Source organism: Salvelinus namaycush, chromosome 8 (genome assembly GCF_016432855.1).
Source record: "Salvelinus namaycush isolate Seneca chromosome 8, SaNama_1.0, whole genome shotgun sequence".
Lineage (NCBI taxonomy): Eukaryota > Metazoa > Chordata > Actinopteri > Salmoniformes > Salmonidae > Salvelinus > Salvelinus namaycush.
Window position 1 is genome coordinate 26,893,364 of NC_052314.1, and position 16,092 is coordinate 26,909,455.

Here is a 16,092-nt window from a genome sequence, read left to right on the forward strand (position 1 = left end):
GCCGGTATCGAGAGGAGGGGGTATACGGTCGGTCAGGACTGGATTGCGTAGACTACAATATAAGGCTAACTTTAACATGAATAAATAGGGGCTTATATTCATCGTGTTTAAAATAAGAAACAAATATTAATTGTAGAAAACGCCGACCAAACAGAGACAAACCCCTCCTCTCTCGTAGACTATTTATCTGTCGACGCATCTATTCTGCACATTCTCCTATGTTGTTCTAGGCGGAGGAATGGAAAACTGCGTTCAAATCCATATTTGTAGATAAATAAATGGGTGATTACGTTTTGGTTTATTACAGACAGCGACCATTGGACACCGCTCTACTCTCCTCGACGGACGCGCTCTAAGATCGGCTCCTCCTCTTCTCCGGTTTCCATCCGCCAGTTGCGCCCCGGCTCGCCCTTGGTCTCGCACAGTAGCGTCGCCGCCTTGTCCCCACTGTTCCTGTCAGTTGCTGCGCATCAGCAAAACATGCAGGATGAGCCTGTGGGGGTGACAACCGAACAACGACCCCCGCCAACAGAGGAAAAGGAGTACAGCAAAACAACACAATCAATAAAACCGGGATACAGCAACCAAATGAAACCAACAACAAGCTGGGAGCCCTCACTTCCAACTACAACCACCTGAACCAGAATCCAGATTTTACCGATTTTGGTCAAGATCATTTTTGCCCGACACAGTCTATCTTTGACCTTCAGCACGACTGGAAAATACATCAGCTAGCTGAGTTTGGATGCACTGAGTCGCCCCTACCTCAAGGAAAATTCAGTCACCTGCCGCTGAGGCAGCCTTTCACCGCTCAAGTCTCCACCAAACCCGAGTGTAGCACAGACTCCAGCCCCGGACGAATCAGCGGCTCGCCAGTGTCGCCAGTGGGGGAGGTTGAAGCCGATGTGGAGACTGCCGCGTCGCCATCGCCCACTTCCGTAAATCCAAACAAGGTTAAGATCCAAATGGACTCCCTCATCACCCATCATATAAATAACGGCAATGGCAGTGGCACCGGCAATATGTTGGCCGGAAGTCTAGGGGGCGGTTTTCCAAACCTCCAGAACCAAGAGATGCAGAACCCGAGTGGCGGCTCAGCTTCACCTCCACTCCATGGATTCGGAACCCCGTGGTCGGTTCAGACCAGCTCCCCACCACCCGTCTCCAACTCGGCCAACCCTATCCACCACGCAAATGCGATTAATCAGATGGCTCATACCGACCCAGACAACAGTTTTTATCCCGGTATCCCCTCCTCCATCAACCCAGCCTTCTTCCAGAGTTTTTCTCCGGTGTCGGCTAATCCGTGCCCCGGGATTAACGTGCAGGGCTTCACCAGTCCGTTCTCGCACCAGATCAACGCCCCTCAGCAGACGCAGCAGAGCCGCCGGTCCCCAGTCAGCCCCCAGATGCACCCCCAGCACCAGCAAGGCGTCTTCCTGCAGCAGAGGAACAACTACAACCATCACCACCAGGTGAGCTATCTCCAGTCCTCTCTACGCATCTGTTGACATGGAAACCATAATCAGGATCCCCATAGAATAGAGGATTGATCCTTTTAAACGACAGATATATAGAAACTGTTAAAGTGGGTGGGAGATATTAATATAATACTTTTTTGTAAAGCTAATGTAAATTAGTGCACATCAATGTCACTCCTAGATTGTATTAGGCTCAGGCCATGGTTATGAATATGTTATTACATGTTAGTTAGCCTACTATACAGAAGTATAAAGCAGCTATGATGATGAAAACAAATGCGTCCCTGTGCTCCCAGAACATGTAAGAGCTGCCCGGCCATTGTAAGGCAGGGCAGGGATTACATTATTCAATAAACCCCACACTGTGTGTGTGAGTGTGTGTGTTTGCATGCGTGTGACTAATAGATCTGAGGTTCAAATGTAATTGTATTCATCATATGCTTCGTAAACAACAGATGTAGACTAACAGTGAAACGCTTACTTACAGGCACTTCCCAACAATGCAGAGAGAAAGAAAATAGAGAAATCATAGAAAAGTAAAACACATAATAATAAATACACAATGAGCAGCGATAACTTGGCTCTACACACGGGGCACCAATACCGAGTCGGTGTGCAGGGGTACGAGGTAATTGAGGTAGATATGTACATAGAACTAAGAATAAAGTCACAGATAATAAACAGTAGCGTATGTGATAAGACAAAACAAAGTTAGTGCAAAAAGGGTCAATGCAGATAGTCTGGGTAGCTATTTGGTTAACTATTTAACAAACTATTTAGCTGTCTTATGGCTTGGGGGTAGAAGCTGTTCAGGGTTCTGTTGGTTCCAGACTTGGTGCATCGGTACTGCTTGCCGTGCAGTAGCAGAGAAAACAGTATTTGATTTGGGTGGCTGGAGTCTTTGACAATTTTTAGGGCCTTCCTCTGACAGTGCCTGGTATAGAGGTCCTGGATGGCAGGGAGCTCGGCCACAGTGATGTACGCACTACCCCCTGCGCCTTGCGGTCGGATGCCAAGCAGTTGCCATACCAAGTGGTGATGCAGCTAGTCAAGATGCTCTCAATGGTGCAGCTGTAGAACTGTAGAACTTTTTGAGGATCGTTAAATATTTTCAACCTCCTGAGGGGAAGAGGCGTTGTCATGCCCTCTTCACGACTGTGTTGGTGTGTATGGACCATGATAGATCCTTAGTAATGTGAACACTTGAAGTTCTCGACCCGCTCCACTACAGCCCCGTTGATGTGAATGGGGGCGTGCTCGGCCCTCCGTTTCCTGTAGTCAACGATCAGCTCCATTGTCTTTCTGACGTTGAGGGAGAGGTTCATGTACTTACTATGACTGGGATATGTGGTTATCCCACCTAGCTATCTTAAGATGAATGCACTAACTTTAAATAGCTCTGGATAAGAGCGTCCACTAAATTACTCAAATGTAAATGTCATTGTGTGAGTGTGTGGAGAGAGAGAGAGAGAGAGAGAGAGAGCGGGAGAGAGAGAGAGAGAGAGAAATGGATGTTGGTGGTGTCAGTGTGCACGGGATACTTTGTATTAGTCTTAAAGCCCTAAATCTTCTTACCCTTCCAACCCCTCCACAGAACCAGGTCATTGTAGGCTGTTGCAGAGGGGAAACACAGGATCAAAAGAAACACACAAAATACCAACAATGAATACAATTTCACATTCAGTCTCTATCCACTCCTCCCCGTTCTCTCTCTCTCTCTCTCTCTCTCTCTCTCTCTCTCTCTCTCTCTCTCTCTCTCTCTCTCTCTCTCTCTCTCTCTCTCTCTCTCTCTCTCTCTCTCTAGCCGATGGTGAAGCAATCTCCCTGGGGGGGCAGTCACCAGGGGAGTGGTTGGAGCTCTGGTGGTATGTCCTGGGGTCGGGACCACCGTCGTGGTGGAGGCATGGGCATCCCGGGCTCTGTCAGCCAGGTTTCCCCCATGAAAAAACCCTTCTCCAGTAACGTCATCGCACCGCCCAAGTTCCCCCGTTCCGCCGGCCCCATGGGCCCCAAGGCCTGGATTGAGGAGAACATGTTCCGAACAGACAGTAACAGTAACACGCTTATGCCTCTCCAGGTACGTGCTTTGACTGTGGTGTCAGTGTTTTTCTCAGTAAGCATAGACTGAGTGCTGCTTTAAAGCTACAAAACATTAGGAACACCTGCCCCTTCCATGACATAGACTGACCAGGTGAATCCAGGTGAAAGCTATGATCCCATATTGATGTCACCTGTTAAATCCACTTCAATCAGTGTAGATGAAGGGGAGAAGACAGCTTAAAGAAGGATTTTTGAGCCTTGAGACAATTGAGACATGAATTGTGTATGTGTGTCATTCAGAGGGTGAATGGGCAAGACAAAATATTTAAGTGCCTTTGAACGAGGTATGGTAGTAGGTGCCAGGCACACCAGTTTGAGTGTGTCAAGAACTGCAACGCTGCTGGGTTTTTCACGCTCAACAGTTTCCCGTGTGTATCAAAAATGGTCCACCACCCAAAGGACATCCAGCCAACTTGACACAACTGTGGGAAGCATTGGAGTCGACATGGATCAGCATCCCTGTGGAACGCTTTCGACACCTTGTAGAGTCCATGTCCTGACGAATTGAGGGTGTTCTGAGGGCAAAGCGGGGTGCAACTCAATATTAGGAAGGTGTTCCTAATGTTTTGTACACTCAGTGTAAATTTACAGGGGTCTGTGTGTGTGTGTGTGTGTGTGTGTGTGTGTGTGTGTGTGTGTGTGTGTGTGTGTGTGTGTGTGTGTGTGTGTGTGTGTGTGTGTGTGTGTGTGTGTGTGTGTGTGTGTGTGTGTGTGTGTGTGTGTGTGTGTGTGTGTACTGTATACTGGTGGGTGTAGTGCAAAAGGGTTTTAATGCAGTGAGTGAAATAGGGCCGGACTCATAGGATTAAGGAATTATTTCCTGAATTAGATATTGAAGCCAGAGAGTGAGTGAGAGAGTGGGTGTTTGAGAGAGAGTGGTCGATGAAAGGTAGAGAGAGAGAGAGCAGGGATGACAGGAGAACAGTTTCAATGATGGGAATGGGATAGTTTAATATTCACAGCCCTGTTTTCAAAGTTCAGAGTGTAGGATTGTGGGAAAGAAGGAGCAGGAAGGCGACAAACATCAAACGCAGAGAGTCAGACAGAGAAAGCAAAGCAGGAGGCAGGGGGGAAGACAGAGAGCCGGGAGGGAGCAGAGGGGGGAGAGAGGAAGGGGGGAATTGTAAAGGGGCTCTTTAGAAAACACACAGCTGAGAATCAATGTCACTCCCAGATGACGAGCAGAATTACCATTTCAATCAGACGGGAGCAGTGTTATTTATTTCTGCCATAGTGGGAGGTGTCAGGGAGTAGGGCTGCTTTAAAGCTACTTTAACACCACGTTTAGCAGGTTTCACCTGAGTCTATTTCAGGATGGGAGTTGTTATAGCTCTATGTACACATACTTCAAGAGCCATAACTGATGTCATCTAATTATGCACAGCACAGTTCTGACCTTTTAAGTACAAAGGGGGAAACTGGAGGCAGTAGGCCTTAAGAAAGGATCTTTGGGTGGGCCACCGTCGCCATACTGTATTTTCCCAGGTGGAGACTGGAAAAACACGCTAGTTATTCCCCTGATGTATTTTTCAAAATAATCCCCTCATCACTTTCTCCCTTCTGTCATGGCTCTGCTCTTCCTCTTCCAGGAAGCAGGCGAGGCTCCATGAATTGTTCATTTCCATAAACAGTGTCCGACTAGCAATTCCTCAGATTCCATACACGTCTCCTCTCTTTTCCTTCCTTCCTCTGTGTTATGTTTGGATAGGGCTTTTTGCATTTGTGCTTCATCATGATGTGAACGTCATTGACAGAGATATGTAGAGGGAGAGAGAGAGGGGTGTATGCTGGCACTGGGAGAGAAAGAGAGGTGACCTACTGCCTATTCCGTGGAGTGTACATTCCTACACGCTTCGATCATTCCATAATAATGCCTTTATAAATCCTTCATAAGATATGTCATACCATATAAAGGAAGTTATACTACACAGACCTGTACTACATTCTTATTCAGTGACAGTGTGGCAACACTCCTTCAGTTGCTACAGTTGCTACAGCATCACATAAACTAGAATGTCCACCCGATGGCTATAGGATATTTAACGGCCATGTTGTTTTTTCCTCTGTGTAAAGCCCAGCTATAAACAGGCCTGGAGGGAACCTGGCTGGGCTGCCTGTAATAATCTGGTATTATCCAACCAATGGCCTTTTCTCTCTGCCCTTCCTCTTACTGTCAGGGGCCCTGACTGATGCCTTAGAGTCAGGCAGTAAACGTTAGCCCAACATTAGGCTAAAAATCACACACAGATTGACCACTGGACCACTTTTAGATGAGTGTTTTTAATCCTGTGTGTGGAGAAGTAGTGTGTGGAGTACTGTTGAGTGGTGGTCTGGCTATGTGATGAACATACGTCTAGCATCTCATGTTCGGCACGTAGAAAATGTTTTTATTGTCTAATTAGATAAGAGTGTAAATATTAAGTTGTGAGAGGTGCTGATATGACCTTTTACTATCTCGCCTCATGTTCTCAACCGGGAGAGGGCACAGATCTGTATAAACCATTTTCTAAGTCTTCTAAAGGCTCTGCCATCTGTGGTATGTTATAAAGGTTGAGTGGCCTCTGGTTTAGATCTACTGTACAGTGGTCTGTCTTATTGCCCCTCTGATGAGTTCATAATAACCTCCATCCCATCCCAGCAAGCACTCTGGTTAAATACCTGGATTTGGTTTCTGCTCTCTCTCTCTCTCTCTCTCTCTCTCTCTCTCTCTCTCTCTCTCTCTCTCTCTCTCTCTCTCTCTCTCTCTCTCTCTCTCTCTCTCTCTCTCTCTCTCTCTCTCTCTCTCTCTCTCTCTCTCTCTCTCTCTCTCTCTCTCTCTCTCTCTCTCTCTCTCTCTCTCTCTCTCTCTCTCTCTCTCTCTCTCTCTCTCTCTCTCTCTCTCTCTCTCTCTCTCTCTCTCTCTCTCTCTCTCTCTCTCTCTGACGTGCTCCAGAGTTCCTGGTGAATCCATCATTGGGTCCATTCTGCTCACAAGCATACCTTAGTACCCCTGAAGTGAATAAATACAGATTCGCTTTTTATCCATGGATGTGCTGTCCACATGTAGAAATATTAAGCCACACCCACAGGCTTACCCATGCCTACAGTATGTACCAGACCACTGCAGGGTTCCAGTTGTTGTATGTGTGTGTTTCAGTTTGACAGTTTTTCCCCCAGTTGTTTAAGCCTTCATATCTCTGTCCTTCCTTCTCTCCCTCTCTCCCCTCAGGATCGATCTAGAATGTACGACAGTCTAAACATGCACTCACTGGAAAGCTCTCTGATTGACATCATGCGGGCGGAGCAGGATCCAATGAAGGGTGAGACACTACTTATTTACTCCCTCCCCACTCAAGTATGAGTTAATTCTCATACTTGCTGTACTTACTCACTGTATAATGGGGAAGGACATTGTGATTGTGGAGAATGGTGATTAGGGGGAATGCATTTGAGGCGCAGCATACTCTTTCCCAAGGAACTGACAGGCTTCCTGCTCCCTCCTCGAGGCATGTTGTTTTCCCCAGAGCGAGCAGCTTATGTTCTCCCTGGTAAGAGTGAGTATTACTGCCACCACCGGCTGTGCCTTTAAATTAACTTACAGCCCTGATCCTGCTGCTACTGCTACTGCTTAACCTGGGGCACACGGACAGACAGGATTCAGGCAGCCTGGCAGCACTCTCTGTCCTGATGGGATAGGGTAGGACACTCCTCACAGGGACAAGGAGTAGGATGACTGAGCTGGCCCAGGAGTAGGGTGACAGGGCTGGCCCAGGAGTAGGGTGACAGGGCTGGCCCAGGAGTAGGGTGACAGGGCTGGCCCAGGAGTAGGGTGACTGGGCTGGCCCAGGAGTAGAGTGACAGGGCTGGCCCAGGAGTAGGGTGACAGGGCTGGCCCAGGAGTAGGGTGACTGGGCTGGCCCAGGAGTAGGGTGACAGGGCTGGCCCAGGAGTAGAGTGACAGGGCTGGCCCAGGAGTAGGGTGAAAGGGCTGGCCCAGGAGTAGAGTGCCTGGGCTGGCCCAGGAGTAGGGTGACTGGGCTGGCCCAGGAGTAGGGTGACAGGGCTGGCCCAGGAGTAGAGTGACAGGGCTGGCCCAGGAGTAGGGTGACAGGGCTGACCCAGGAGTAGAGTGACAGGGCTGGCCCAGGAGTAGAGTGACAGGGCTGGCCCAGGAGTAGAGTGACAGGGCTGGCCCAGGAGTAGAGTGACAGGTCTGGCCAAGGAGTAGAGTGACAGGGCTGGCCAAGGAGTAGGGTGACAGGGCTGGCCCAGGAGTAGAGTGACAGGGCTGGCCCAGGAGTAGGGTGACAGGGCTGGCCCAGGAGTAGGGTGACAGGGCTGGCCCAGGAGTAGGGTGACAGGGCTGGCCCAGGAGTAGGGTGAAAGGGCTGGCCCAGGAGTAGAGTGACTGGGCTGGCCCAGGAGTAGGGTGACTGAGCTGGCCCAGGAGTAGGGTGACAGGGCTGGCCCAGGAGTAGATTGACAGGGCTGGCCCAGGAGTAGGGTGACTGGGCTGGCCCAGGAGTAGGGTGACAGGGCTGGCCCAGGAGTAGGGTGACAGGGCTGACCCAGGTGCTGGATTTTGAGAAGAGACTCTATCCAGGTAAACTGCAGTCAGTGTAAAATGACTCCTAGCTACACACATGGTTAAGCCTACTGGCTTCAACATACTCCCCCAAAACCACAGACAGGAGGCTCCTAAGCCTATATGGCAGAGACTGAGAGACTATTCTAAATTTACAGTATACAGCACAATACCTTACATTGAATTTGGCACAGTATACTACCCCTGAAAGACTATTATTATTGTTCATTATTTACTAGTCTAAATAGCAATGTCATTCTCACAGCCAGTGTCCTGTACTCCACCTGTCCAGGACTCTGAGTTGAATTTCTTGTTTAGCCTGCAGGAGCAGATAGAGCAGACATTTTAGTCATTTAGCAGACAGTCTTATCCAGAGCCACTTACAGGAACAATTAGTGTTAAGTGCCTTGCTCAAGGGCACACCGGCAGACTTTTCACCTAGTTGGCTCATGGATTCGAACCAGCGACCTTCTGGTTACTGACCCATCGCTCTGCCGACATAGGCCAGTATTCACAGCACAGAAAACCAGAGGGAAAGAGACTAAATTTAGACATGATCACACATTGACACACAGCATGTGACAGCCAGAGGAGTGCGGAGAGGAGGGTGGAGGGGAGGGGACGGTAGGGGAGGGTGGTCTTTGCCATTTATAGCCCTGACTGCTAGGCACAGGGCTAAGCTAACAGAGCAGAAGCAGAAGGCAAGCACAAACCTAACAGGACTTTAGAAATTAGCTTAGCTAATTGGGCATGGGAGATTTACCATGCTAACATGGCAGTGGAAAAAGGGTTGCTTCTTTTTCAACTGGAGATCAAATCATTTGCCGGTATGCATTCTTTCTCTGTTCACACGTCTGAGGTTCTTTCCATTAAATAACTGACATTTGCTTCTGATACTTCATTAGGGTTAACCCAAATTGATTCAGGGTTTTACTTTGTGATAAAACATTTAGATAACCAGGAAGTTGGCGATGTCTACATAACAGCAAGTGATTCAGGTTTTGCATTAAGGCTCCCTCATTGCATTCTAGGTAACATTCTCTGTAGCTAAACATGCTAAGCAAGTTCTATATATATATCTTTTTTCCAGCTCAAGCTGTCTCCATGGATCAACAGGGTATTGTTCTGTGTTCTGTTTCTGACACTACAGCTCAGTAGGCTATAGCCATGTGACAAGGGTGCTGCTGCTCCATATACATGGCCGTGCCCGTGATGGCCTCGCCCTGGCCTCTCCATCTGCTGAGAGTCTCATCCCTGTGTGTGTGTGTGTGTGTGTGTGTGTGTGTGTGTGTGTGTGTGTGTGTGTGTGTGTGTGTGTGTGTGTGTGTGTGTGTGTGTGTGTGTGTGTGTGTGTGTGTGTGTGTGTGTGTGTGTGTGTGTGTGTGTGTCTCTCTCTAATGTCAGGCCGTGTGGGATGCCCTCACCCCGGAGCCGACGGCCTGCTCATGCTCAATGGTAATTATCTCTCCTGGCCAACGCCAGCTTGTGTCTCTTTTTCCATCTCTTTTAGAAATGTTTCAGTGTAAATGTTTCCATATCATGATGATCACATTGGGGACGCTTAACCAGGCTAGTTCGAGAAGCAGGCTGGACAGTATGTGTAGGATGGACATTTCTGTCACTTTTCTGAACTTCATTTGTGTTGGGATATACCCTTCTCTATAGTGGACCGTGCTGGATTGCTTTGTTTAACGAGTAGTGTTGGTTCTCCTATGCTGTGCTGTGTGTGTGTGTCAGTTAGACTGACAGTAGACTGTAGTAACAGTGTAATAAACATGCCTCCTGTTATATATGTATATAGACTCTATAGGACAAACTCAGCCGTCATGTCAACTCTAAAAACCTCATGAGGGATATGCATTGTTGTTGTAATCCTACTGTGGTTTAAGATAATGAAGTACTGTATGTCCAAGAGGAATGTTTAATAGTGTCCTTCACATGATGAAGTGAAATGCCTAGTTGTCACATGACCAGCATTCGGCGAGGCGGATGTAGGCTAGGTCACTTGACTAGAGGCCTAGTGTTGTTTCCATGAGGCTGGTCCTCAGCCTAGCGCGGTTTACAATATAGACTACAGTCCTGCTTGAAACAAAGCTGCTATGTTTCCATCCAATTAGCGAAAGGTTTTCATGCGAAAACTGCAACAACAAAAAATACCTACCCGAGGTGTGTTTTCATCAGACTGGCTTTGTTGCGGATAAAAGGATAAAAGACATAGTGCACATAAAAAAAAACATTTTTGCGTTTAAGATTTCATGTATCCAATAAAAAAACATGTTTGTGATTCCATTGCATTTTCCACTCTACCAATTTTTTGGTCACAAAAAACTGTTGCGATAAATGACAAATTTGCCCAATCTCGTTTTTTGCACATTCTCAGAACAGTTCGCTTTGAAACTGCAGTAAAAGTGCAGTAACTGCAGTCGACTGTGGTATTTTGGATGCGGTAATTGCAGAATAACTGCAGTGTACTGCACAATTACTGCAGTAAAAAAAACAGTGTTATTTTGGACACAGTATTTGCAGCACACTGCAATTATACTGCAGTGTACTGAAGTTATACTGCACTCTGACTGCAATATTTTTTCGTAAGGGCTGGACAGGTTAGGTTATATGATGAGATGGATAAGAGTAAGATCATTTGTATTTGTTAATTGGCAGCTAAGCACTGATCATCATGCCACTGGCATACAAATTAAGACCCTCAATATTTATTGGAAAGGAGCATCAAGCTCATCACCGTGCACTTTCACCACCCTGTAGCCTAAACTGTGCATGCATTTCCAAGTTGCAGTGGGAGGACCACCAGCATAGCATCGCATGGCAGCAAATGTACCTCCACATGCTAGTTATTCTATCTACAATTGCGCAAGTAATCATTTCCACCACAACTGGTTGCATAATTAATTTTAACGACACAAAAAGATCCCACTATGTCGAACGAACAAATGATCTGTCAACATTTATAAAACTGACACTTCCTGTTTCCATTACACTTTTTTTATACACAATGACATTACTCGCATAAAAACTGTGGAGGGAAACGTAATGACAAGCTTGTGACTCCAACCATGCAGTCAGATGAGGAGGAGATGAAGGAGATGAAAGGGGGTAGGGGTAAATAATGGTACGAGGTACTAGAGGGCCATAGTTTGATTGCTCTGTAGTGTCAGTAGTACCAGCCAGGTCAGAGGGTGCTTTACTTTGCGAGGAATGTCTGCAGGGCATAAAACCACTCTTTACTTTGTTTACGTACAGCAAGGAGCTATGGGAGACGTCGAGGTAAAGCCGCCTTCATGTGACGTGCAGTCTGTGTCATGTCATGTGTGTTGCGTGTACATACACTACACAGCATGGTTTAACGCTACTGAACTGCAGCTACCAAAACAGTGTTTGGATACAAACAATTCAGTGTTTCTAGTGTCAGCATGACTCATCACCAACCGTGAAAAGGCTCAGTTCAGTCACAATAATATTTTTTCCTGTGTTTTGTATCATATTGTAAAACAGCTGATGAAACTAGCACTGTAAAAGTGTGTCTTTTTTATCAGTGTTATTTCCTGATAGTTACTGGTTGAAAATACAATCCACAAAGGACCTTCTAATCAGTGTGTTAGCATGGGCGGGAGTTTCTGCTTGCCTGGTGTTATCACCAGGCGGTAAATTGGTTAATAGACCAATAACAAAGTTCCAAACCTCTCTGCCAATAACAGCTAGTTTTAAGTTTTCCCTCCCCACTCAGACCACTCCCAGGCAGTCCTAGCAAAATTCTTCCTTGAAGAATCATTTTTGTATATATTTGTATAATGTATATACAGTATTTTTCAATTTTAATGTAAAACTATTACAGTAAGGTACTTAATTGTTACCCAGAAAGGATTTGATATTGATACAAAACGACTGCATTGGGCCTTTAACTGATGTGGGAGACATTTTTTAAAATTTAGTATGAATAATACGTGGTGTCCCAAGCATTTGCTTCTTGTACCAGCATTTTCTTTTTGTTTTTGATTGTACAATGTTACAGGTCACTGTGCTACACAATATGTGTTTACATCCAGACATAGCACATTGCTATAGGTTTCAGACTCAGTAAACCATATGTTTTCCTCAGTCCATTACTCTAACCCCTGCTACTGCTTTCATACCAGACCTCTATCCTGTCCTCTCTGTCTGCTGTCTGTCAGTCAGTCACAGAGCTCTGGCTGGAGAATTCATGGCTGCGTGTCTTGGTCTTACAGCACATCTATACTAGATTGCACATAATCCTCTTTCACTTCATGTTTATACTTTACATTGTAGCTACAATGCACAAAGCCTGATGACAGTTGTCAACAGCCATGGCCCATGTTGTTATAGACCCTGTGCATTTATCATGTGATTCATTATAAAACGAGAAGTATATCAGAGCAGGCTGGTGGGAGGAGCTATAGGAGGAAGGGCTCATTGTAATGGCTGGAATGGAATTAATGGAACAGAGTCAAAAATGTGTTGTCCATAGGTTTGATACTTTTCCATTTATTCCATTCCAGCCATAAAAATGAGCCTGTCCTCCTATAGCTCTTCCCACCAGCCTCCTCTGAGATATATAACATTAAGCCATTGGGCTCCATGGGTGTTCAATCTAGTAACTGTCAGTGGGTGTTATAACAGAGATAGGACAGAACCATTGGTTGCTTCTGTTGTTTACAAACCCCCAAATATTGAATATGTACAGCAGAAGTATGGGTGCCTTGTGATGTGACTGTATGTATGTTTGTGTGTATCTATGTGGATGTCATTGTCTATGCGGTCTGACCTCTGACCTCCTCTTCTCCAGGCCGCTCGTCCCTATTCCCCATTGAAGACAGCCTCCTTGATGACGGGCACGGTAACCAGGGCGTCCCAGGGCTTGACACTAACTGTTACCCCCACCCAAACGGGGAGCGCATTGAGCGTTTCTCCCGCAAAGTGTTTGTGGGCGGCCTTCCCCCTGACATAGATGAAGGTGAGAGAAGGAAGAGCATAACACAATCTTGTTGGTTCAGTGACAGTTTGTCTGTGCCAGTTTATATGGTGGTGTGAACGGTTGGTCTTACTCACGTTGGTTCCTTCTTCTTTCCCCCTGCTCCCTGCTCCCTCCTTCTATCTTTCTCTCGTCAGATGAGATCACCAACAGTTTCCGTCGCTTTGGCCACCTGGTGGTGGACTGGCCACACAAGGCTGAGAGCAAATCCTACTTCCCCCCGAAAGGTAAAGCTTCGCTCAGAATTTCTTTAACTGAAACTGACATAAAGGTATGTCATAAAGGTATGTCTTAGCACCGTATACTGTATATATATGGCCTGTAGCTATCAATGAAGTCCCTGTGACTGCTGGAAGAGACAGCACAGCTAAGTTAACCCACATTCTCTTTCCATTATGACTACCTACATAGTCTGTATATATAGTACTTGGTCAAATGGGAATAATTCAGTGTATTTGTAGCAGTATTTTTCCCCACTATTGGATATGCTTTCCAGGTGCTATCCCCTGAGAGTGTGTTGTGTGTGTTGCCTAGGTTACGCCTTCCTGCTGTTCCAGGAGGAGAGCTCAGTGCAGGCTCTGATCGAGGCCTGCATGGAGGAGGACGGCAAGCTCTACCTCTGTGTCTCCAGCCCCACCATCAAAGACAAGCCTGTGAGTCCAACACAAACCCAGCTCTCTGTAGGGCCATTTCCATCAGCAAGGACATCTGTGAGACTAGCAACACCTACACTGTGTAATTCTATCTGGCGATGATTAAATGTATGGGATATGTGTGTATGGGTGTGTGTCTCTAGGTCCAGATTCGTCCATGGAACCTGAGTGACAGTGACTTTGTGATGGACGGCTCTCAGGCTCTGGATCCTCGAAAGACCATCTTCGTAGGAGGCGTTCCCCGCCCTCTCAGAGCAGGTAAACACACACACACAATTTCCCACTATCACAGAGCTCTCCAACGCTCCTGTAGTTTTTCACTCCAACCCCAGTCTAACCTGGTTTAGTTTATCAACCAGCTAATTATTAAGGTGTGCTAGATTAGGGTTGGAGTGAAAACCTACAGGACAGTAGCTCTCCAAGTAGAGGGTTGGGCAGCTCTGCTCTAGTTGATCTACTCAGTATGTAATTGGATCGGTATGCTCATGTTGGTGATGGTAAATAGATAAACAGATGTTGTGTTTGAAGTAATATGGACCGTCTGAAAGCTGGCAATGTTTCCCCCGTGTAATCACATCTCGTATAATTCATCTGACAACCCCCTCCTCCACTCTTTCTCTCGTGCCCCTCCCCCATCTCACCTACTCATGTGTCACCTCCTCATCTCCTCCCCCCATTCTCTCTCGTTTCTTCTGTTCTGTCTCTTTCTCTCATCTCTCTCCAGTGGAGTTGGCCATGATTATGGACCGTCTCTATGGGGGGGTCTGCTACGCTGGCATCGACACCGATCCAGAGCTCAAGTACCCAAAAGGGGCGGGGCGCGTGGCCTTCTCCAATCAGCAGAGTTACATCGCTGCTATCAGCGCCAGATTCGTCCAGCTGCAACATGGAGACATTGACAAGCGGGTATAGCCCTCCTCCCTTTCTCCCTCTTTTCCTCCCTCTTTCCCTGCCATCCTTCCCTCCCTCCCACCTACCGCTCCCTCTCATTAACCACACAACCACACATTCTCCTCATGATTTTCTAGGGATGAAGAGAGAGATAGAGTAAGAGAGAGAGCGTGTGAGAGGATCAGTCCTCCTGAGGATTTGTTGTTCAAAGGAAAAGAGTGTGTGTGTTCCCTCAGCATCACACGCAGATAGTTAGACGGTGGTTGCTATGGAGAAGAGAACGCTTGTTAGTGCTGATTGAATTAGTTCCATTTATCAGCGCTGACTCCTTTGTCTTTAAATCTCACAGAGCCTCAACCCTGTCCTTGTTTGTATAGTAGCATGTTCATCTCTCACTATGTATACCAGCATTTTAACTGTGCTTTCTCAGTGTATTTACATGCTGTATGCTACATGTATTTACATCCATACCTATTATTTTATAGGTATATTATTTGGATATTCGACAGGCAGAACAAAAACTTAATTTAGGCATACTGGTCGAAATTAATTAAGGTTAGGTTTAGTAACAAATGTCAGGCTTAGGTTACATTTAGGTTGTTTCGCTGAGGTTAAGGTCAGGGGTTATGGAAAGGCATAAAAGTTGGGTTAGCATAACGCCGTCAGTGTAGACAGGTTAAAGAAGAATTTTTAAGCCTTGAGACAATTGAGATGGATTGTGTATGTGTGCTATTCAGAGGGTGAATGGGCAAGACAAAATATTTAAGGGCATTTGAACAGGGTATGGATGGTGGTAGGTGCCAGGCGCACCGGATTGAGTTTGTCAAGAACCGCAACGCTGCTGGGTTTTTCACGCTCAACAGTTTCCCGTGTGTATCAAGAATGGTCCACCACCCAAAGGATATCCAGCCAACTTGACACAACTGTGGGAAGCATTGGAGTCAACATGGGCCAGCATCCCTGTGGAACGCTTTTGACACCTTGTAGAGTCCATGTCCTGACGAATTGATGGTGTTCTGAGGGCAAAACGGGGTGCAACTCAATATTAGGAAGGTGTTCCTAATGTTTTGTACACTCAGTGTATGTATCTGTGCTGTGTCTGAGTATTCCACTTCTCATCCCATCCATGCCCCTGTACCCCTGTACCCTTGTACCCCTGTACCCCTGCAGGTGGAGGTGAAGCCCTATGTTCTGGATGACCAGCTTTGTGATGAGTGCCAGGGGGCACGTTGTGGGGGGAAGTTTGCCCCTTTCTTCTGCGCCAACGTGACCTGCCTGCAGTACTACTGTGAGTTCTGCTGGGCTAACATCCACTCCCGCGCCGGCCGAGAGTTCCACAAGCCGCTGGTCAAAGAGGGTGCTGACCGCCCAAGGCAGATTCACTTCCGCTGGAACTGA

The 16,092-nt window shown here is 46.8% G+C and overlaps 1 protein-coding gene across 1 annotated transcript; it reads left to right on the top strand.

Moving 5' to 3' along the window:
* Positions 1–515: 515 nt before the first annotated feature.
* Positions 516–16,092, top strand: LOC120052085 (cytoplasmic polyadenylation element-binding protein 2-like). Its single transcript, XM_038998940.1, has 11 exons — positions 516–1,475; positions 3,286–3,558; positions 6,790–6,880; positions 9,550–9,600; positions 11,404–11,427; positions 12,965–13,132; positions 13,288–13,377; positions 13,685–13,803; positions 13,947–14,061; positions 14,528–14,709; positions 15,865–16,092. The coding sequence occupies exons 1-11, from the start codon at positions 966–968 to the stop codon at positions 16,090–16,092; spliced, it is 1,851 nt and encodes a 616-aa protein (XP_038854868.1). The 5' UTR covers positions 516–965.

Excerpts from the sequence above, each read along its gene's own strand:
- LOC120052085 (XM_038998940.1), top strand. The coding sequence starts at position 966 with ATGGACTCCCTCATCACCCATCATATAAATAACGGCAATGGCAGTGGC. Across the intron at positions 13,133-13,287 it reads TCCCCCTGACATAGATGAAG|ATGAGATCACCAACAGTTTC; the intron begins GTGAGAGAAGGA and ends TTCTCTCGTCAG. Across the intron at positions 13,378-13,684 it reads ATCCTACTTCCCCCCGAAAG|GTTACGCCTTCCTGCTGTTC; the intron begins GTAAAGCTTCGC and ends TGTGTTGCCTAG.